This window comes from Dendrobium catenatum, unplaced genomic scaffold (assembly GCF_001605985.2).
Source record: "Dendrobium catenatum unplaced genomic scaffold, ASM160598v2 fragScaff_scaffold_754, whole genome shotgun sequence".
Lineage (NCBI taxonomy): Eukaryota > Viridiplantae > Streptophyta > Magnoliopsida > Asparagales > Orchidaceae > Dendrobium > Dendrobium catenatum.
Window position 1 is genome coordinate 623,049 of NW_021319216.1, and position 24,626 is coordinate 647,674.

The 24,626-nt window shown below is 32.3% G+C and overlaps 1 protein-coding gene across 4 annotated transcripts; it reads right to left on the minus strand.

Moving 5' to 3' along the window:
- Positions 1-367: 367 nt before the first annotated feature.
- Positions 368-15,031, minus strand: LOC110105960 (coatomer subunit delta-2; the record flags this gene model as incomplete). Of its 4 annotated transcripts, none has more annotated exon segments than XM_028696508.1 (6): positions 368-527; positions 11,458-11,700; positions 11,954-12,120; positions 12,797-12,821; positions 14,242-14,337; positions 14,829-15,031. In XM_028696508.1, coding segments are annotated over 5 exon segments (598 nt in total), but the record flags the coding sequence as incomplete, so codon positions are not given.
- Positions 15,032-24,626: the final 9,595 nt, after the last annotated feature.

The window sequence follows — 24,626 nt, forward strand, 5'->3', positions numbered from 1 at the left end:
ATATGACAGCTTTGTTCAATAAAGAAAGTCATAAAATGCAAGATAAATAATAAAGGACTTCACAACTTCAGTTAAAAGAGAAATAAAATGTTGACTTTGTTTCATCTAACAAGAAAAATCAATTAAATAACAAAAAATTATGAAACATCTAGGGTTACGTTAGAATCTTCCTGTCACATACCAAGCTGCAGCCTTGGCCACATGGAGGCATAGCCTAGGTAGGCCTACTTTCAAAGGGACGGGCAGGAGTCAGTAATATTTCAAAGATGAACAATAAAACAGCTGATATGCCTAACAATTTATTTCCAAACAAGGGCACATATAGTACAACTACAAAGTTTTCGTCAAAATGAAAAAGAACGCATACCTTTTGACTTGCTTGGAATGTTTTCCACTTCAGTTGAGCTTATTCCAAATCCAGAGCCACTACCAAAGCCAATTCCACTACTAGATATGTTTAAATCACTAAAGGTTCTAGTGGTAGACATAGACATAATGCCTCCTTTATCACCTCTGTTCTTATCAAGCTGAAAACAAGCACAGTAAATATAAATAAAGCTGCATAACACCCAGAGAAGAAACTGAAATCAAAAGAAATCCATGGCTAAAATCAAAGTATACAGTTCAATTGGTTTTTTCTTAACACTGAAAGCATTGTAGATGCAAAACTAAATATAGTCAATCCAAAAAATTGGTCAAAAGAAATATTCTACATGCAGCTTTTTGAGAACACAGTCAGTTATAACATGATATAGGCTCTAACATTAACTCGACTACATCCCATTATAAGGGAGAAAAAGAGAGGGGGGAGAGGTATCTTAGAAACTAACTTTGAAGTGTACCTAATCCACATAAACAAACTACGAATATATTCATTTACTACAAACATTGGATAAAACAATCTTCCAAGCCATCTGAAACTTCGTGTTTGACAAAGCACAAGATTAATGGAACACAAGCACTTCTAAATGGTGACCATGGGCAAATTTGCACATGGGAACGCTAAGATTGTTGACCTCATTTTTTAATGAGGCCAATCTTCTCTTTCCAATGGCATCCATAGCAACTAGGTTTTCCTACCTTAGTGTCGAAATTGTCCTTATGACCCATCTTATTGGAATACCTAAGAACTTAGCATTGGTTGGCCCTAGAGAGCCTATTAAACTCTTAGGATCCTCTTGAGCGGTTTTTAGGAAATTTATAAATTTACCAAAATTAAAGCCCTAGCAAACCCCTAGGTTAAACCTAAAATTATCAAAATGCTCCTAGTGTGCCCTACAAAAGCTCCTTAGGCCAAAACTTCAAACTAAACCCTGAACTTGGTCTCAAATGCTCCTAAAAGCTACACCTTACCCAATGACCTAAACATGATCAAGGAAACCTTGAATTTAACTCTAATTAATTCATAATCACCTTTGAATCACTAAGAGACAATATGAACCCTTGGTCAACTCCCTTGATCAAGGTCAACTTTGGTTGTCCAAAATGCCCTTACACTCTAACCCTTAAGTTAACCTAAGTTAGACAAAGCCCTTTAACTTTGGGTTTGAGTCAGGTTGATCAAAGACTCTTCAAGGATTAACTTGAACTCACCTCCATGGTTTAAAATTGTGCAATATGAGGCTCTCCTTGAGGCCTGCCTTTGCGCAATTCCAATAAAAAACGCCTCGATGCTTACTCCTCGAGTTTTTTTTATGAGGCTTGCGCCTCAACTTGGGTGAGGCCCGCCCTGAGGCCCGCCTCGCCTCACTGGCATGAGGCTTACGCCTCACGCTATATATATTAAAAACTTACATAAATCTTGAAGTAAATGCCCGACATTGGACTCTATAGGAGAGGAGGAAGGGGAAAGAGCTGTTCATCATAATAATGATTCAAATGAAGAACCCCTTAGTGATGACAGTGTTGATGACTTATGAGTTCTTATGTGATATGTCATTGGTATTTGTTTTTGAAAATTGGAATTATATGTTAATGAAAAGAATACTGGGATTTAGGAAAGATAGAATTTTGAGTTGAACTATATTTCATGTTGTCTTATTATTGGGATATTTTGATTTCACTTCATATCTTATGTTTTTTTATGTTTTATATTATTCGCTCATTAGTATATAAAAAATTTATTATTTTTTATTTACGCAATCTTTTGAATTTGAGGCTTACGCCTCAAAACGCCTTGAGGTTTACGCCTCGCCTCACGAATGAAAAATGCCTCAATACCCAAATACGCAATTTTAAACATTGCTCACCTCAAATCATGGTCAACACCAACTGACTATAGTTTGACTCAAAATCTCAAAAATACCCAATTTGTACTAACATATCCTATCTCATGTTTCTTAGGCTAATACCCTTCAATTTCCTTTAGGATCGACTCCTAGTCATTGAAACTTATCCTAGGATTACCCTAGTATACACCTAACCCACAACCAACCTTAGTTAACCATGGCAAGTTCAAAATACCCAAATTGCCCTTAATAAGCATATCTTAGGTATCTTATGCTAATACTCTTCATTCATCCATGGAATTGGTTTTAAAGAGCCTAAATCCACTCAAGGACTATCCTAGTACTTACCTAGCCTATGGTCAACTCGAGTTGATCATGGTTAAGTCAAAAGATCAAATCACCCTTAATAGGATAAATCTAGTTTTCCTAGGTTTAACCTATTCAAACTTCACAAAGTCTCCCCAAACTCTACCCAAGGGCTCCTAAAATTCTAGCCTAGACACAATAAATAGCCTAGCCCATTTGGGCTAACCGAAGACAACCTAATGGATTGACCAAGGTGACCCAAAATGCCAAAATCAAAATTAACCCAACCTATGCTAAGTCAACACATTCCCAAGCCTGCTTGGGGAAATTAAAATTCTCCATAACCTTTGTTAATTTGGGCAACCAACTAGCCTGACCTGGCCTGTGTAGTCATTTTGAAACAAGACCAATCCCTATGTAAGCTCAAGACAATAGAATGACCTCCATAGTTGTCTCCAAGCTCTGGAACAACCCAAAGCACATGGCAAAACCCTATTGGTTCTCCCATAGCCAACATAGTCAGCTAATATGGCTAGAGGTGGTCGAATTTTCATCCACATTTATTTTCAAAAGTCTTTAAATAAAGGTTGTATGGATTAAAATTTGGGGGTGAAAATTCCTAAACTCTCCTCCTCCATGTGAGTCTAAGTGAGCCCAACCCTTCCCCAGTTTCCAAAGCTCTTTAATGTACGAAGTGAGCAAACTCTAGCAAGTCATGCATTGTCATAATTCAACTTTTGATCAAATCCTTCTTCATCTTTGTTTCCTTTGGTGAATCCAAGCACTCAAAGTTTTTGATCATGTAGATGTTGGCGTTCGCAACATTATGAAGTGTACTTACAATCAAATAAAATCCAACCGTTGGATTATAAGCTCAATTTGGAGATCCACCCACAAAACTCCTCGGATCAGAGAGTTAAAAATGGGTGGCGGTAGTTTCATAGAGGGAGATAGGAGATTAAATCATTCCTATTTATTCCATGTAAATAAAATAGATGGCGGCAATCTAGTTGTATTAAAATATATGCAAATCTCTCATAGTTTCGATGAGATTAAACAGAGAAGTTCGATCTTCGATTGAATGGCAAAGTTTAAATTTGCGTGCCATATGGAACCCAGCACTAAAAGCAAAAGACAATGGAATGGCATCGAGTGAAAAGCACCTTGTCGACTTAGTATAGATTAAGAAAATACATTTTTTGAATTTAATTAAATCCAGAAAATAACCAAAACTTTAAAATATTATAATAAATCCATTTCAAATCCAAAAAATGCAAATAATACCTCTGAATTTAGAAAATTTCTTTGAAATTTTAAAAATAAAATTAAAGTGGGTTTTTTTTTTTTTTTTTCATGTGCAGTATTTTAGTTAAACATTGCATGGAGCTAATTGTGTAATTAATCCCTATGATTACTTCTTATTGGTCTCAAATCGACTGAAGATGTTTGACATATCCATAATTTTTCTCAAATCTATTTGTGACCTGCATAACACCATTAAATTTTCCAAGTTTTAAGTCCTCATATAGCTTAGAACTTTAGAAATTCATTAAAATTATTTTAGGAACCCAAATGCTGCGAAAATTTAAACAAAACTTTTAGATGGTTATGAGTATTAGAAATTTTTAATAAGGATAGAAAACCTTGTTTAGTACCCTTTATGATTAATTAAATATTTTGGGTTAGTAAACTTTAAAAAAAAATTAAAAAATTCAACTAAGTCCAAATGACCTAAAAATTTTAGAGGATCTTCAGGTCATAATTGAACTCTAGATTTAATTTCATAATATTTTGAAGCCATTTGATTAGAAAATTGGTTAAAAAGCCTTGAACTCACAATAAGCTTAAGAATCAAAGATAAATAATTTCAATATAACTTGAGGTTAAGAAGATAAAACAACAACAACAACAACAACATCAAGCCTTTATCCCACTACGTGGGGTCGGCTACATGAATCCTTTTTCTCCATTGTGTCCTATTAAAAGCCAAATTCTCGTAAACAAACCTTAAGCCAATCCAAAAATCAATAAATCATGGAAAATTGAATAAAATTCAAAATAATCTTAAACTTTCACAGAATCATCTTTGGGTCACCATGAGTGAAGCCTCATAAAGGTTTGAGATGATTTACACATTTAAAACTAAAAAAACTTAGTTTGCAAATACATAAGCATCGCTAGATGACCTAAAATTGAGAAAATTCACTAAAAATAAAATTTTAAATTTAAAAAATTAAAAATAAGTTTTCATAAGGAATAGATGATCATTAGAATCAGTGAAAATTAAACTTTTAGAAAATTTAAAATCATAAAATGTATTTTAATAATTTATTAATCAAATATGCCGATAAATAGAATAAATTTTAATAACTCGAATAGATTCCAAATTTTTATGAGATCCTTCTGATACCACATCTAACCACTATGAGAATTTTTATTTGAATTGAAATTAATTTAAACATAAAAATAAAAATAGGGTCATTAAACCAGTTAAAAATTAAAAAAAAATTCAAAATAAATTTAAATAGGTTCAAATTTTATAAGAATTTTCTCATAAATTTTGGAATTCATTTAAATGATATTTTGAATTTTATTTAATAAAATAAATTGAAAAATAATTAAAAATAAAAAAAAAATCAAAATAATTCAAGATTTTCAAGAAGTGCTCATTGGGTCATCCTTGACCTTAGAGAGTTATTTCATAAATCTTAAAGGATATTTAATTTTTAAGAATTTAAGAGTTAGCAAATTCAAATTGAAATAGAATAATAAATAAATAAATGATTTAAACACCAAAAATATTATTATAAATATTAAAAATTTACGAAAATATCAAATAAATTTATGTAAGCTTATAAAATTATAACAAATAATAAACAAAATAAATAATTCAATAAATGTCTAACAAAGGTATTTTCAAACCAGGTGATTTATATAAACTAAAACTTTCTTATTTACACAAAATAAATGGATGCGCTAAGGACATTTGCATACTTGATTATAAAATAAACCGGAATTAAATCTCAGTAGACTTTTAGAAAAAAAAAACTTTTATTCAAAAAAAAACTTTTAAATAATATAGAAAGATAAACAACTACAAAAAGTAGATGGAGTCCAACCAAGTTCATAAAATGCTAATTTATACTCTTTATTTAGGCACCTTCTTGCATAGGAGTTTGAATAGACCACTTAATCTATGAGGGTGTAGATTTATCTTAGGAGAGGCCTGGTCCTTAAATAAAATCTATTTTTTAAAGCTTATTAAAAAATTAATTTCAAGTCATACAAATTTTCGCATAAAATTAATATAGAATCACATAAAAAATATAAAAAAATAAAACAAAATGTTGATTGCATTTAGAATTAAAAATATAAATTACCTTCATATGTCCAAAACCATTTAGGATCTCTAGATGTAGGTCTTAAATTCTTAATTAAATAATAGCCTATCCTATCATGTATTTCATAATAACTTTGATTACATTATTTTTTAAACCAATTGGATGCGTTTAGTTGAAAGTCTTATCTAGGCAGGAGTGTAAGTCCAAAAGAGTCGGACTTTCTTAAACCCTCTGCAATATAAAGGATATAATTATCACCTGCATCTTCTTAGCCTAAGTTCGAGCAACTCTATAGTGCTCACCTTAGTTTTTGAGTTTGAGACTAATTTCATGTTATAAGTCCTCATCTCTCGAGCATTTTTCTTATCTTATAAATGAGAAATATAAGCCCTAACTTTCTGACTAAATAATAATTCAAACAATAAATTCTAATTTTAAAGCTTTAAAAGCTCAACATAGGATAGATTAGAGTTAATTTTGAGCTTCTTGAAATCCAATGTTCCCTACGTTTTTTCTTTTGCAAATGAAAAAAATTATTTCAACTTAAGCCATTCCCATTTGAAAATCCAAAAATATTAATCTTTGTCTTAAATTTTAAAGTAGTTGAAAATCTCTAAGAATGTGCACATTTATCAAAATCCCATTTTTTTTTCAATATCATTGTAGAATATTATTTTTGTTTTTAAGATGATATGCTATTCTCTATGCCTTATTTTGATTACAAAAGTAAAATATATAAAACCCTATTTTTACTTTCAAATTCATTGTAGAATATCATTTTTGTCCTGAGTCAATTATAATTGTATTGACTCGTTGAACTAAACTATCGCTCAAGTTTTATGCACTGCTATGGCTTAGCCCTAGCATCTACTCCGGCGCGATTCAGGGTGTTCCACTGCTTTCGTCCGGGTGATTCTTGCCCCCTCTTGTTAGAGGTTTCAGGGAAGCTAATATTTTACCTCTTTTTTCTGTGTTGTTTTTTTTTTTTTCCTTTTTTTCCGGTTTGGCTTCCTCGTCTCTTCCACCTCCAGTCGTTCGCAGCCAGAATCATGGTTAAACGAGTTAGTGATCCCAATTTTTGAATGGTTCCTTCAAATCACGGTCTTTTGTTGATGCCCTTTCTGGTTCTCCTTCTACTGTATGTTTTCCTGAGCTCCGGCAGTGTTCATTCCGTGGTTTACCCTTTTTGTGGATCTCGGATAAAGAAATATTGGCTCCTGTGGTTCCTTTTCAATTTGCTTTGGTTGCACTTTTTCCTTTACGCCGACCTTCTTCGGATGCAATTCGTAGATTATTTTTAAAATTGAAGCTAAATGCTGATTTCTCTATTACTGTTCTTGATCAATCACACATTCGGATTAAGTTATCTAATGATCTTGATTATAGTAGAGCATTTTTCCATAGATTCTATTTGGTGAATAATTGTTTCATGAAACTCACTAAATTATCACCTTCTTTGGATATCGGTGTTGAATCTTCAGTGATTCTAATTTGGGTATCCTTCCTCAATCTACAACTCTATCTCTTCTCTTCTTCAGATCCTTCATGCTTTGGGTTCTATGTTTGGTCGGCTCTTGAAAGTCGACAATGCCACTTTTGTTGGTTTTAGGCCATCTCTTGCGCAAGTTTTAGTAGAACTGGACATCACAAAAAATTATCCATATAAAATCTGGCTTGGGCCTGAGAATGCAGGGTATGTTCAATTGGTTCAGATGGAGGATTTTCCTTCATTATGTGTTTAATGTAAGTGTCTAGGTCATCGTAGGGCTGAGTATAACATTCACTCTTCTACCTCATTGTTTGTTCCAAAATCTAATGCTAATCCAGATTTGTTTGATGGGAATGCACACCGTAATGCAATTGTTGTTTTGGCTTCGGTTGTTAATGAGGAGCAGAATGTGGGAGGTGTTAATGATCTTGGTGTCAATGTGACTGGAACTGACCAACAGATTTCTGATGGGAATGCTTTTGCTTTTATTAGTAACAATGAGAATGCTCATTTGTTGATGCATGTCTCACCTACAACTAATGTGGTTGTTGATGCTAGAGGTGTTAATGAGGTCTTTTGTAATCATGTGGGTAATGATGTCGATGATTCGGGTTGTCTTAATGAGGGTATTTGTAACAAAATGGATAATGTGATCAATGATTCTAATGTCAATAATGAGGGTGTCATGTTGAGCCCTAACCCTTTCTTTGTTAACCTTCTCTCTACTTTGTTTCCCTATTCTATTGATGGAGATGTTGATGATGTTGTGGCGGAAGATAATGTTGTGGTAGGTTACAGTTCTGCTTCTTTGAAGCTAGTGGGCCGTGAAGCTGTGGTTCTTGATGATTCTGTCCCTATGGAGCCGGGGGACCATGAGGTTGTTCCACCTGTGCCTGAGATTGTGCATGTGATAGTGGTGAGGTTAGTAATAATTTGGATACTCCCGCTCATTTTAATACTTCCTTTTCTGATGGTTCTGATCCTATGGCTAAAACTGTTGTGCCTCTTATTGAGGTGCCAATATCAATTTTGTCAAGTGATGCTTTGCTTACTCATCTTGTTAGTAAATCAAGAGATTATGAGGTGATGCATGGTGATGGGTTAGAGAATGGATATTCCTTAGATGGTGGGGAGGAAATTATCGAGAAAGATTTGGATTCGCGGGATAATCTTGAATTAAGTATTATTTAATTTGCTGAGGATGTTGTTTCTAAAAATAGCGCTAAGCGTGACCGATGAATATCCAAAAAGAAATGATTTTCTTAATTTTGGTCTTCTGTTGGGATCTGCTTGGTTGGGAATGGCTTCTTTCTTTGGTTTGTGATTGAAGTGCTCATTTGCTACTTTGGTGGTGTTGGGGGCTTGCCTTTGCGGTTATTATTTTTTCTACGAGGCCCGGGCAATGATGTGGCGACTTTTTGTTCACCTCCTGGATGGCTGTGGCTTGATGGCAACCATTGGTGGTGGTTCCTACTGATATGTTTGGTGGTTGTTACTTGGTTACTCCTCTAGATGGTCCTTGCCTAGCTTCTGGGTGTTTGCAGAAAGCTTCCTGCCAATGATTGAGCTCGGCTAGCTTTTGCTTCCTTCTCTATTTATTGTCTCTTTTTTTATGATTGTTGTATTGTATTTTGGCTTGGTTCCTTTTTGGACTTGCTTGTATCCTTTTCTTCTTTAGAATAAATCCCTTATATATATATATATATATATATATATATATATATATTATTATATAATATATATATTATATATATATTAATAATTATATATATAATATATATATATATATATATATATATATTTATCATTTATGTATTTTGAAATGATATGTTATTCTCAATATAATATTTGATTTCAAAAATAAAACTTTTCAAATCTATGATTTACTTTCCCACAAAGACAAAAAGAAATATAGACTCCAAATGGCGTGTCTACTTTACAAGCAGATATTCCCATAGAGTTCCTCTGAACTCCTCTTGACTCATTAAGATGGCACATGATGAATCATATGAAGCCAAAATTCAACCAGAGCTAATTTCCATTTTCACTCTCATTCATTTCATTCTCAATTAGTCTTATTCTAAGATATCTTATTGCAAGCTCTAAAATTGCCTAAGGCAAGAGGCAAGGTCATTTACTTTTATTATTACTTTTTTATATGAGCTAGGCCTTAACCAAGTGGTTCATAACTCAGCCCTTCAGCCACGAGGACATGGATTTTATCCCTACTCCCCTTGAATGATTATGTTTAAAATATGTAATTGGCTTTGTTCCCGCTATCTAAAATATACTCGATAGATTCTATCTCTAAAAAATAATTAGCTTTTTATAAGCATAAGGAAATAATTTCAAAGACAATAATGGTTAAAATTAATTTAGAATTTCTTGGAAGCTCCAACTACTATTATCCACAACTTATTGAAGACAAAATCCAAGAATTTTGCAATAAAAACTTATAAAGGCTTCCACCAAACTGCAAAATACAAGAGTAATAAAAAAGCAATGTTTTCCCGCGTGAATCCACAAGGTGAGTAAATTTATATCTTCTACTCATCTGATTAATATGAGTAGGAGTAACAGGATAGTTAATATAATATGTACGATACATTTGTTATAATTAACATGTACCAGTAATGAAGCATAACAAGCTAAAATTATGATAAAAAATTTAACACTCGTAAGTCTTAACAAAATAATTTAAAAGGATGGCATGGCACCATGCAAACAAAAAATAAGAACATAACAAAGGAAGGAGAGAGAAAGAAGACAAACTAGATATATAATTTAGAAGATTAACAAAAAAATCCAACTGCAAGAACAGAGGATAAAATCAGAAACATTTAGTTATATAGATTCACCAGTAAAAAGTTAACAAATGAAATAGAAAGTTAAGTGAAAAGGGTATTTGTCCTCTTTAAAGAATAGAAGGTAAATATTAAAAAAAAAAGAAGTATAAATTATGCTACTTCTACTCTTTATAAGTCTTAAATGCAAAAAATTCTAAATTTAGAAAATTGCAGGAGATAGAAGACGTTCAGGTCAGATGCCTCAGGAGCTGAGATTCCCTTCTCCTGGTGCTAATCCTCAATTGTATATAAGAGATCACTTAATCTTTTGTTTGCTGCAATAGAGATGTTAAAAAAAACAATCTCATTAATAAGAGTACATGTTTTAGATATCTCAAATCTATTGTTCAGAGTGATGGTGAAATAGATGGGGATATCATCAGTAGAATTCAAGTTAGATGGTTGAAGTGGAGGAATGCATCGGGCTTGTTATGTGATAGAAAAGTCCCGCTCAAACTTAAGGGAAAATTCTATAAGATGGAGGTGAGACCTGCAATGCTTTATGGCGCCGAATGTTGGAAAAATTATTAGGTGCGGAGTGTGCACCGTCCGCACAAACATGGGTACCTAGCGGTACCCAGCGGTACCCAACGTTACCGAGTGCCGGTACCTAGCACGGAATAAGGCTTGTGCGGACGGTTCTCCCCGTCCGCACTCCGCACCTAATAATCTCTCCGAATGTTGGCCATTAAAAGAGAAGCATAATACTAAGTTAAGTGTTGCAGAGATGAGGATGCTCAAGTGGATGAGTGGCCTTACCTTTAGAGATAGGATATGAAATGAGCATATACGAGAAAAGATTGTAATAGCTCCAGTGGAAGATAAGATTAGAGAGAGTCGCCTTAATGATTTGGTCACATAAAACGGCGGCCTTCTGATAACCCGGTTAGGAAAGCAGAGGTATTAGTATTGACTTATGTTAAGAAAGGTAGAGGTAGACAAAAAAGATTTGGTTAGAAAATTTTAGAAATAATCTTTTTTTATTAGATTTAAATAAGAATTTGACTTTTAAGGGGACACAATGGAGAATAAAGATTCATGTAGCCGATTCCACATAGTGGGACACAAACTTGATGATGTTGTTGTTGTTGTATACTACTGTTCAAAATTTCCCATTACTTTGCCTTTATTTTACATGTCCGTCAAAAAGTTGCAGCCTAAGTCAAAAATCAAAGGTTGATGTAGGATCAACAATCAGATCTAGTGAAGGGAAATGCATGATCTTCAATTGATAAACAAAAAAATACCTTGCTTTTGTCAATCTCGCTGGCTTTTCGTTTCATGACATCCTTAGTTTCATTGATCTTGCTTTGCATGACCTGCTTGTGCAATTTCTCTTCATTACTCTCCATCTCACAATATTGTTTGACCTGAGCGACTGTTACATTTTCCTTGTGACCAAGAGAAATAGTTTCGTCAAAAGCAAAAATCAGCTCAAAAGCAGACTTGACAATACCATCCTCATCTAATGAGGGTGAATATTCAGGTATCTTTGTTGGATTAAAGAGCATAAATAAACAAGCCTCCATAATGATTGAGCATGCTCATATAAGAAGATTTCAGAAAACACTTATTTTTAAGAACTAGACGTGGTTACGTTGCAAAAAGGGACACGAGTAATAAAAAAGATGATAGCATATGCATATATCATCATGCAAAGCATAAAAAACAATATTTGTAACATGCCCAAGCATTAGTTTTCAAAGCCTAAAATTTCCAAGAGCCACAGTAGTAAAAGGATACAAGTTTGGCTAGCAGAGTTAAAGTTCCAAGATCTTCAACAATGTTGCTTTGCTTGTTGGTTACAATAAGCAAATAAAGAGCTTCAATTGACTGATAGACATAGCGAACATTTTCCGTCTCAACAAATGTATGCTGCTTTCCATCAGTGCCCACCAATTTGGGAAATGCTGCAAGAAGTCCTTCAATTCTTATGCGGGACATATCTACAAACTGCCTTGAAACAAGTGCTGCAGAAAAGATCATACAAATAGGGGTTCAGAAGCAGTGATATGCAGCCAGGTAATTAATGCACAAGGAAAGCATCTGAAAAAGTTCATTTATTATGCTAAATTTGGAAAAACTGCGGAGCATAAACAATTCCAGTAAATTCAGAATGCTAATTTGGCAGATCAATCAGACAAACAGGGAAAAAAAAATCTCTTCCAAAACGTGGCAAGAGAATTCAATAATCATTTCAGGTAATTTCGGATTAGCATTACACTAGAAGAGGGGGGGGGCGAGAGAGAGAGTGAGAGAGAGAGAGAAAGAGAAAGATAGTAACATCAAAATAAATAAGATAGCAAAAAACTTGAGCCCAAAAAGATATTAATGAGTTGCATGACCAAAGATTGAAGCAGATGGAATCTAGAGAGCCTAACCTATTAACAACGAAGATGACTAGAACGCTTAAGTTATGACAAATACATATGCACTATGTGCATTAAACTAGAAAAAGCTTACCATGCATCACAACAATATTCCACTACGTAGCCTAAACACTGAAAGTAATGGATTCAAGTATATAACAACAAACGTAACATAGAAATCTGAACTCAGGTTCAAACTCACCCTTTCCAGACTTACTTATGATAGATGCAGCAAGAACCACCTGTTAGCATTGAAGAAAATTAGTACTGAACGTAATTTCACTACAAATTTCAAATTATAATGCTTAAATAAAATAGAAGGTCACCTTAACAAGTTTAAAAATATATATATAACTCGTACTGAATAATCTCTATAAGGACAGTACACAAAAAAATTCTAATATGTCTGCATATATGATATATTTATAAATTTAGCAATTAGATATGATTTGGCTTAAATCTATTTATTACTACTGTGGTCTAATCAATATCGAAAGTTTTGGTTAAGGCCCTTGGTAAATTATGGCTCAACACAACCCTAATCACTTGCCGAAGACCTTTAATACAATATTTGATGATAGGCATACTACGAATGATATGTTAATGATACTACAGCCGTAATTAAAATCCCTAAAAAGAAATCCATACCTTCTTCAAGCATGTCAAATATTCATCGACAAAGGAAACATTTTTATTCTGGTTGGCTTAAAAGGAATGCAGTATAAAAGAAATATAGTTTAAAAGGAAAGGAATACATTGGAGTTGTTTGAATGAGTGTAAAAGGAATGAATAAGTTACTTTTTGGTTTTGGTTTGAAGTAAAATGAATGCAATGTAAAGTGCAAAGAGGATGGTGGTAGGTGACCGACATTGGCGGTGGTGATGGCCGGCGATGGTGGACGACAGTGGTGGCAGAGCGGAGGTGGGCGGAGTGGAGGTCGGCCTGCTCTGGAATGAAGTCGTAGCCGGCAATGGTGGTGGCCGACGATGACAGGCAGTGGTGGCCAGCGCCGACGATGGCCGACAATGGTCTACAGTTGCGGTCGGCGATGGAGCGCAATGTTCAAAGGCTGACATGTGATGACTATGGGCGGCGATCAGCGGCAATTGCAATGAATTTTCAATGTATTTGGAACTTACCCAAAATCGGAGAAATTTCAAATGCACCAAAAATGAATGGGGTCGGCATTTGTTTCATCAATGAAAACATCAAATACATTGCGCATAACATCAACTACCCATGTATTCAATTTCTATACATGAAGGAGACTACATAGTAAAAATTAAAACCATCTGTGAAAGCAATCAAAACAATCAAATAAAGAAAAAAAAATTAATGATTGAATAGTTATAAAAGAATTGGTACACATGGCTCAACTTGATTCCAAATTGAAAATGGGTAAATCAACTAACAATCAATAATAGAAATTTAAATCAAAGACATTCGATGGAAATTGGACGAATCCAATCATTTTTTTCTGCTTAGTGTTTGGTTTAGAAGTAAAAAAACTTAAAACATGTTTTAATTGGTTCAGCTTGGATAAAATTTTAGTAGGGATGTGAAAGGCCATTCTCCTCCAAAAAGGGGGCCCCCAAACCACAAGCATGCAAAAACAATCAATATGTACCAGCAAACTGAAACTAAAATATAGTTGACCACTACCATTTTGCCAAAGATGACCAGAGATGGGTACTGGTGATGGAATTTGAAGTTGATGTTCGTGAATCAGGCAACAACTATTATCAACAAACTAAGCACCTGTAAAGTAAATGAGCAAAGGTAAGAAAATATAACCTTTTTTCCATACAAACTTTCTCAAGATATACACAACACCCAATGGATGGTAAATGCAAATAGCACCAAACGTAAACCGGGAATAAGTATGATCTTAGAACAGATAATGAATACAAATAAGCAGGAAAATAGATCAATTAAGATGTTACTTCAACCAAACAGTACAGACCAGGAATACGCGGCATATTTTTCAAAACTCTATACATCTTACTGGCGAAAGAAAAGAATCACTTTCATTCAATCTTCTAACTACTGTCATTCAGATCTGTGCTGCCGTAAGTAGCAGTTAACGCGATCTTCTCCCATTTGCGAAAAGCACAATGGCATTCAATATTTGCAAATAAAAAAAAGAGAGAAAATTCAAAGCAGATTAGCAGATCTAGAAGCAGGAAGAGGAGGAGGAGGAGGAGGATTACGCATTAAAAAAATTATAATTAAAAAAAAAATAATCTTGCCTGGGGTTAATAAGATTCCGCGGGAACCTCGATCTTGAAGATGAAAGAAAGAGGATAGATGGGAAGAGATGAGCGAATGCTGAATATACTCTGCAGTGGCAGAGACAAAGCGAAGAACTAGCCGAGTGTAGGAATTTTTAGATCGAGCGAGAAAGGGCTATTTCTTCAAGTTGAATAACAGATTTTTTTTTTAAGGGCATTTTCTCCTCAATTGAATAAGATTTATATATATATATATAGTAACCTAGTTATAATTTGGTTAATTTTGCTCACCATCATTTCAACAAATTTAATATAGCACCATCAAAATGGACTCAATAAAATATTTTGATGAACCGCCATTAAAAATAAACTCAATAAATAATTAAAGATTATTATTATGATCAATCCAAAATTTAATAAAAAAATTTAAATCATTATGGACAAACAATATGAGGTTATAGCAATCAATAATTATATGCATATTGTACTTTCTTACATGCCGATATAGACATTTTGCAAGCATCAAATAGGCCTCTGTTAAGAGAATCAACCTAAATGGTCAAATCTATCAAGAGGAGCAATCGCCATGAAGGAAAGTGACTTTCCAACAAACTGATTAGTGTTAATCCTTAAAACCACAACCATTCTTCAAATAAGGCTATAACATGAAGACTCATCCTAGCATGCCACACTAAGGAGTGGTTTCCCTTTTCAAGTCTTCTATGAATCATTAAAACTCACTTGAGCTTCAAATGTCACTCATCTCGATAAAAATTATTTATCAACGATCATCCATCATAATCAAGGCCACTCAATCACAACAAAAACTCTTTGTCCAACTACATGAAACACAAACCTCATAGGTAACAACTATAATTTATTGTGTTAAGGAAGTCTTCAGTTCTCGATTATTTCCATCTAAGAGGGCCCATCCTTTCACTTTCAAGAGTATAAATCATATCTTAATGTCTTCACCTCCAAATCCAAAGGAGTTGCCTTCATTGACTTGCCTTATACAATGGACCTGAGGACTTGCCACCCAAGAAACTCACCTTTGAAGACTCACACAAAGGATTGGCCCCAATTTAAAGGCCATATTATAAATAGATATTCATGTAAAGGTCAATCAACTAAACCAAGTTTCTACAATAGCCTACAATGAGTTACATCATATATTGTATTTTTTTAGCATTTCTAACATTCATAGATATAGTTTTACATGTAACCCTCCAAGACCTGTAAGTAAAAGGTGAAGAGGCATCTTTCGAAGCTTTTACAGCTTTTGACATCTTTTAATATTTTCTAGATTCTATATCATTTACTTATAGTAAATATAGGACTATTCACTTGAATGAAAGAGCAAAAGGCACACCAAAGGGGGGTGAATTGGTTCTTTTAAAACTTTTTTGAATTTTGAAAATATTTTTTCTTGAAAAATGAAACTTGAAAGTTGTAGAAGCCATTAAACAAAAGAACTCAAAACAAAAAACATGATTTTTTTGTTTTTAAACTTTTAGAAAACAAATAATAATTATTTTTATTCTTTTGTTTTACTGATTTTCAAAATAAATATCAACAAAAAATAATCTCAAAAATCCTCTTTCACAAATGTAATAAAAATTAACATACATTGTCGTAAAGTAAATAGCATGAAAAGTAAGAAAATGCAAACCGAGGTTTATAATGATTAAGTAAATTTTACATATGCCCACTCCCCAAAGGTCCTCTAGTTTAGGTATTTGCACTAAATAGAGACTCTCCTACAGCACACAGTTAGGCGGAGAAGCCCTTATCTCTTTCCACAGTTAGAGAATCACCTTTATAGACTATTCACACTCAAAGAATCTCCCTCCTCTCGCCTCCTCTACCTGGCAAAGATGTTGTCCCTCCTTTCATTTACAAGCCCAACGGAGATCCCATCCCTCATTTTAGCTCCTCACTCTAGCAAAGATGTTGAAACCCTAACCTCCTCGACTAGGAGGTCTTTGGCCAAACAACTCTTATTCTTAGAGCTCCTCTCTAAGAGCTCCACTAATACAATCAAATGACCTAAGGTGTTGGCCAGTCAGAGCAACCGTGTGAAGCCCCTCACACTCCCTTGACTCCCTCAAGGCTTTTCACCCTTTCTCAACCTCACCTCCACTATCTCCCTTATGAATCTGGACTATTTTCAAGCTCTCGTATAAAAATAAAATGTTATGTGATTAACAAAAGACTTATTCTCATAAGCCCCAAAAGAGTTTATAAAGTGGGCTTCCAAAATTCCTAATTTTAAAGTAAATCGCTTCTGATCGTACAGTATGATCCTTAGTTTGTACAATATGATTAGTAGAATCGAATAAATCTAAGATGATCTAATTTGTCTAGGAGAGGTCTTTGTAAATCATCTCATACGATTAATGATCATACAATATGATCATAAATGAAGATTAGATATTATTCAATTCTTTAATCCTCAAGATTAATTAGGCAACTTAATAGAAGATCGTACAATATGAACCATTTTGTATTATAAGATTAGTTCAAAGTTTAAAAGTCAAAATTACCTAATTTAAGTAATCAGTATTCGATGGCAGGGTTTCTTGAAATAGTTGATCATCTTATATGATGTGATGGTCATACATTTTGATAAGTTATACTCAACTTTTAATTAATCTCATTTAATTAAATTAAATATTTTAATCAATTTATATTTAAGCATATCATATAATATGATCATGATTGTATAGTATGATTTACAAAGAAATTAAAATATTTTTAATCCCCCTTATGTTTGTGCATGATCGCTAAGCCACCATACACCTAATACAGAAATAGAGTCAAGAAAAGTAAAAAATATATACTCTATAATATATATACTGGCTTTTTTACTGATGCTACCATATCTTGACCTGATTCTTTGGCTTTTGCTTAGTGTATGGTGTACCTGAAATGATTAATAGCAGACAAAATAAATATTTAATATATAATGTGTGAATAAACAAAATAAACAACATATAATATTTGTAATAATTAAAACACAAGGTCAGGCTCCTGGATTGCAATAATCTCCCCCCTTTTTTATGATGGCAAATATTGTTGGTTTGTATTTGAAATTTATAATTTAGATTTTTATTCTATGTTATGCCCCACCCCCCTGGAGGCTTTTCTTGTTTTGCCCCCCCCCCCCCCCCCCCTCAATAAGTGCTTTCTTCTTTTAAAATAGGGAAAAATCTTTATTTTTTTTATTTGAATCACACAAATTTTTTTAAAGATAAAATAACACATAACAACCATACACTAAATTGAAATAGAATAAATTGTACTACTAGTAAAAATAGTATAATTACCATAATTTATAATACAACCAACAAACTTCATACTCCCTTTTTTGACATCGCCAAAAAGAGAAACTAAATGCATACTAAATTGTAGGGAAAATAAACTACTAAAATAAAAATACCTGCAAACAAGCACGAAAACAAATAATCATGCACAAAACTCAAACACTGACTAAACACAAAAACAAACAAATAATAAGCACTTATATAAATGACACAAAGTCTAGTCCAAATTGTGTTAAACGTATCAAAAAATTAGGGATTTGGTGAGAAATCTCTTGACAATATCCACATGCTATAATTCTATTTCTCTGTTATCTACATTATCCCTAATGAAGTGATGTCTAATATCAATATATTTTATGCGACAATTGCTAAATAAGATTTTGTTTTGAAATATAGATTGCACTATTATTATAACATATAATAGGGATGGTTCATATAGAGAATCCAAAATCATAGATATGTTTCTTTATCCAAAGGACTTAGGCAACTCAGTTTCCTATAGCTACATATTCAGCTTCTGTGATGGACACGGTTATGGAATTTTTCTTTCTGCTAGGTCAAGAAACTAAAGATTATCCTATAAATTGATAAGTTCATGATTCTTTTTCTTATCTACCCAACATCTAGCAAAATTCAAATATGAGTATCCAACTAAGTCAGATGTTTAGCCATTCTTAGAATATCTCAGTTTTGTGTGCTAATGATATATCTCAAAATTATTTTAAAAAAGATCATATGAGATTCTTAGGGCTAGTTTAAAATCAAGTACATAAGAATACACTAAATATAATATTAAGCTTACTAGCACTCACGTAAAGGAATTTATAACCCCTCTATATTTTTTAATGAACATATTTTCCATCTAAATCCTTATCTAATTAGGTGGTCAGGCTCATCGGAGTATTCATATTTTTACAACCATCCATATCAAATTTCTTTAATTTTTTCTTTAATATGTTTTGTTTGGCTTAAGAATGTTCCATCATCTCTTTATTTAAAATTAAAACCTAGAAAATATATTAACTTACCCATCATGCTCATCTCAAATTCACTACTCATAGTGGCAAAAAGTTTCTTGCATAAATCATCATTTATGGATCCAAAAAGTATATCATTAATATAAATTTAGACTCTGTACTACTTTAGAATTTTGGAGGCTTGCTATCTGCTGGGTCTCCTTTTCGTGTGGTTGGTGGATGTTTGGATTATTCTTTCTTGTTGTATTTTTAGAGGCTTTGGCTGCAATGAGTTATGTGACGTTGTCAGGTTTTTTATCCTTTTATTCCTTTGTTATTTTTTTGGATGTATTTGACTTATATTTCTCCTGCTGGCTGAACATCTTTGGTGTTCTGAGATGTCTTCCCGTATGCATCTTTGGGTGCCATGTTTCATTTATGCTGCTAGTCTTTGTGTTCTTATTTTGTCCCATTCTCTCCTTTCTTGGAGTGATACCTGGAGCCCTTGCATTGATGTCGGGTTGGATAATCTTTTTGTGGGGACTTGGTATTAGCTTTCTCATCTCTTGGGTACCTGGTATTTCACTCACACCATGTTGTTGTTTTCTTCTTTGGTTGATCTTTGGCCTAGTTTCTTAGTGGAGGAGAAAATGGATTATCCTCTGTATTTTAATTTTGTTCATGATATCTTCAATTTTGTGGAGGATGAGGTCTGCTGGGATTATTACCCTGATGATTTTGGGACTTATTGTTTTATTGTCTGCTTACATATTATAATTTGTTTCAATAATAGTTTTTTGAATTATCATCTTGCTAGATATTACTGTTCTTTGTACTATTTTTCCTGTAGATGTTATTTGTTTTTGTAGGTTCTTATTAGTGCTAGTATTTGTGCTTATGGGATTTTTGATGGGAAGATGTTATTCCAAGCTATTTTTTGTCTTCCTTCTTTTTGGGTACTCTTACTTGTGCACAATAGGATGTATCTAGGTATTTCTATACTTTTTCATAGTAGGGACCTTGAGTCATAGGTTTTTTAGCTTTTAATTTTATAACTCTTTTGAGCATTAGTGGGCTCGAGGACCCTTAAAGGACTTTGTACTTTTTTCTCTATATTAATGTGTAGGCCCCTCCATGGGTTTTTACCAAAAAAAATCAATATAAATTTAGACTATGAGTAAATCTTCGCCAACTTTCTTAAGAAATAAGGTAATGTCTATACTACCCTTAATAAAGTATTTGCTTAATAGAAAGTTTCTAAGTCTATCGTATCATGCCCTTAGATGCTTGCTTTAGCCCATGAAATGCTTTCTTAAGCTTATAAATGTGATTGGGAAAAGTTGAATTTTCAAAACTTAGGGGTTGTTCTGCATAGACATCATCTTTTATTTCTTTATTCAAAAAGACACTTTTAACATCCATTTGATATAATTTAAATAATTTAAAACAAGCAAATGCTAGTAATACGCTTACAACTTTTAGCGTACCTATAGGGGTAAAGGTTTCCTCAAACTATATTCCTTTTATAAGATTATTCCCCTTATATACCAACTTAGCTTTACTTCTAACTATTGATCCAGAGCCATTTAACTTATTTTTAAAAGCCCATTCTGTTCTGATAACACTCTAATTAGTGGGTCTACTAACTAACCCAAACACATCATTTCTAATAAATTAATTCAACATATTCTTGCATAGCTAAAATTTAGAATTCATCAACTAATGTATGATCTACACTAGAGGGTTCTATCATAGAAATAAATATTGTGTGGCTAACCACTTTTCTAAGAACTTCCTTAGTACTAACCCATATGGATGGATTTCCTATGATAAGCTCTATAGGGTGACTAGATGAATAATTCAATTATCTACGTAATGGATCTTGAACTTCTTCTCTATTTTCAACATCAATATTTTTACTTCAAGGATCATCTCTTCTTCAACATCTTCATCTATCTTAACTTTAATAAGATTATCTGATTTAACAAATACAATGTGTATGGATTCTTCTATAACTAAGGTTCTTTTATTGAATATCCAATAAGCTTTTCCTACAAAGAAATATCTTAAGAATACTAATTAATTTGCCTTAGCATCCAACTTTCCTAAGTGAGATTTTCCATTATTTCACACAAAATAATTACACCAAAAAATGTATAAATGAGAAAATTTTAGGGTTCTACCCTTAAGTAATTCATAAGGAATTTTATTCAGTTTGGATATAATGTTAACTTGATTCAATACATAACAGGTAGTTTTTATTGCTTGCTTATCCCCAAAAATATTTGGGTAAATCATATTCACTTAACATTACCATAGTTGTCTCTACCAATATCATATTCTTTCTTTTAGATACTCCATTTTGTTATGGGGTTTTAGGGGTAGAAAAGTTATGATCTATTCTTGATTCTTATTAAAATGATTCAAAATTTTTATTTTCAAACTTACCTATGTGGTCATTATGAACGGTTGAGAGTAAATATCATATTTTTCCTCTGAATATAAATAGAAAAGGTTCTAAACTCTTCAAATGATTCACTTTTATATATAAAAAATATAGCCTAGGTGAATCTAGAATAATCATTCATAATTTTAAATCCAAATTTTTTTACCTCCTAAACTCACTGTACTTATAGAATTTCTAGAGGTCTAGTGATTACTATGTAGTTTATTTAATAAAATACTAACCTAGTTTACTTTCCTAATTAACAAGCATCACATGGGGAATTCTAATTTGGAGATCCCTATAAAATTTATGTAAAATTAGGATAATAATAATACTTTATATTATAGTTTATTTGAACATTGTATTATAATTCATAGAATAGAAAACTAATAATTAATTAACTTAGATCACTTAAGTTATTGACTTAACTTGAATTTATAAGATAGACATTTATATATTTACCTTTTAATTGAAAGATGAATAATTAAGGTTAAAGAATAGATAGGAGTAGCTTAAAATTGGAAATCATAATAACTTAAAATTGGAACATGTGATTTTATTAAATCCTTACATTAAAATCATTATGATTATAAGTGATTATAAGTAAAACTGATATTTCAAATCATTAACTACATACTTTATGTGAATGAAAAAAAAAAAAAAAGAATTATGATAAGAGTTCTAAAAAGAAAAAAGAAGAAGAAGAGTATATTTAAATATTGGTATCAATTAAAAGCTTAATGTTAAACTACAGTTTTATACTTAAACACATAAAGGATAAGACAAAAAAAGTTGTACAGATGATGGTGAACTAATAAATTTCAATCTTAACTACAAAGACATCTAATCTTTAAAGATGTATTATTCATTTCAAATTTTAATAGTCAATGATTATATTCATAACATATAAATTCAAAATAAGCAATGGTATGGGTAACAGGTTAGGGTAATTATTAGGATTTTTCTAAACTAGAATTACGATCTTATTCATTTCAATTACTTCTAAATTATAATATATTATCTTATATTTTAGTAATTTTAAATTATTAATTTTTAATTTGATTATTAAATTAATTAGAAGTACAGATTTCTTATTTGCTTGAGGACAAGAAAGAGTTTAAGCTAGGAAGAATTCGATAAGTGTAAATTATGTCATGTTTATTATGTTTGAATTTCAATTGATATGTGTTATTTTAGCTATTTTTGTGCAACAAAAACTCAAAATTGGTGAAAAATATAAAGAAACATTTAGCAACTTGATGCTTGAGAAAACATCAATGCTACGCTACATTCAACATCACCGAGGCATCACTTTTGAAAATTGTAGCACCATGCTCCCTATTTGCTAGCACTATAGCAAAAACACATCCAACACTATTGTGTAGGAATGCCATCTTGGCTGTGCCAGGTTCTCAGGAATTTGAATGTCGCGGTGCCACACATTTCAATATTTCATGTAATTTTATTCCCTAGAGCACCACAATGCTCTGATTTTAACAAAACTATGCTGTAGAAGTTATACATTCTAAGGGAAACATTATTTTAGTAAAAGTTACAAGTGTTCACTAAAAATTATTCCTCGTCATCAAGCACCGCAGTGGAGAAAACATTTCATTGTTTAATCATTAGTTCAATTTCAGGTTCCACAACACTATACTTTAAAGCGTCATAGTCTTAGATGCTCTTTTTATGTTATTATAAAAATAGATATTCTATTCTAATTGTTGGAGAGCTCAGTCACTTGTGTAAAGTTTAGAATTTTTTAGTATGCTTCTTTAGTACCCTCTCAGAGTAAAATCTAAAGGAGGCTAGGAAAATACATGATATTATCTTTTGGAGTGTTTAGTTTGTATTTTGTTTAAGTAGCGCTGTAAGTGAAGAAAGGAGTGTAGAGTAGAAACTTTGATCCTACTTGGTGATAAATTCTATTATTTTCCTTGTACTTTGATTCTTCTATGAATATAATGAAAATGGGTTTGTTTATCATTTATTCTATGTCTGGCTAAATCACTTATTTTAGATTGATGATGTGAAGAGCATATTAAAGTACTAATGAAGAGTGTTGTTCTTTAAAGATTTAATGATGTTTTCAATTTTATCCCATTCTTTATTTAATACACATAGTGTCCATATGTGTAGTTAAAATCTAGTGTGATGTATAGACTCAAACGAGGAATGCAAGAATAATTAAGAATATTAAGATAGAATGTTTGCATACCTAGATATATGATGTTTAAATATTATAGGTTCTTAAGGAGATATTATAACTGTAGGATGTCAATAGATATTCTTTCACCCTTATAAGCTCGATAACAATTTAGGGATGTCCATGCTCTGAATCATATCTATAATTAAAAGTCTTATTAGGAAAAATATGGTATTTGCATTCATCAATCAAAAACATTTTATTAAACATTGTATTAACTATTTTACGATTTTTATCAAGTGATAAAAATTCCTAAAACATCATATTTATCTTAGTAGGATAAATTATGCATTAAAACTAAGTTTTAATAGTTTTGTTGCAAGTAAACATAACACTTTATCTCATGTTTGACACTCTGCTTAATAATTTTATTACTTGATTTGACACGTATACTTCCATAAATTTAAGAGAGTTTTCATTGTTAATATATCAAGGAAAACCTAAGCATTACTCAACTTTTACAAGCACAAGCATTCATTACATAGTCTATAACAAAGCCTTGTTTTCCTACAAACATAAGTTCACACGCATCCCACATCACCCCTCAACCCTCCAAGCAACCTAACCAATAAGCACAAAAATATTAAGCTACAAGGCATGCAAATAAACCCAAATTTAGTGATCAATCAACCATTATGCATAAAAATAGCAATGTCCCCTTTCTAATGACCCTCGTGTCACTAATAACATCTCTTAAAAGGTGACCAATGACCAAAATTATTCTTCCTTGATTCATGTGGGACTCTTTTTTGTGTGAGGTTAAAATCCTTAATCAAAAATTTAGTTACGAATTTCCAATTCTTGGATTTTTTCAAAACATAGATCCAACTCTACATTGTGCTTTGACATGTTATTCGATTTCTAAATCTTAAAGTAATCATC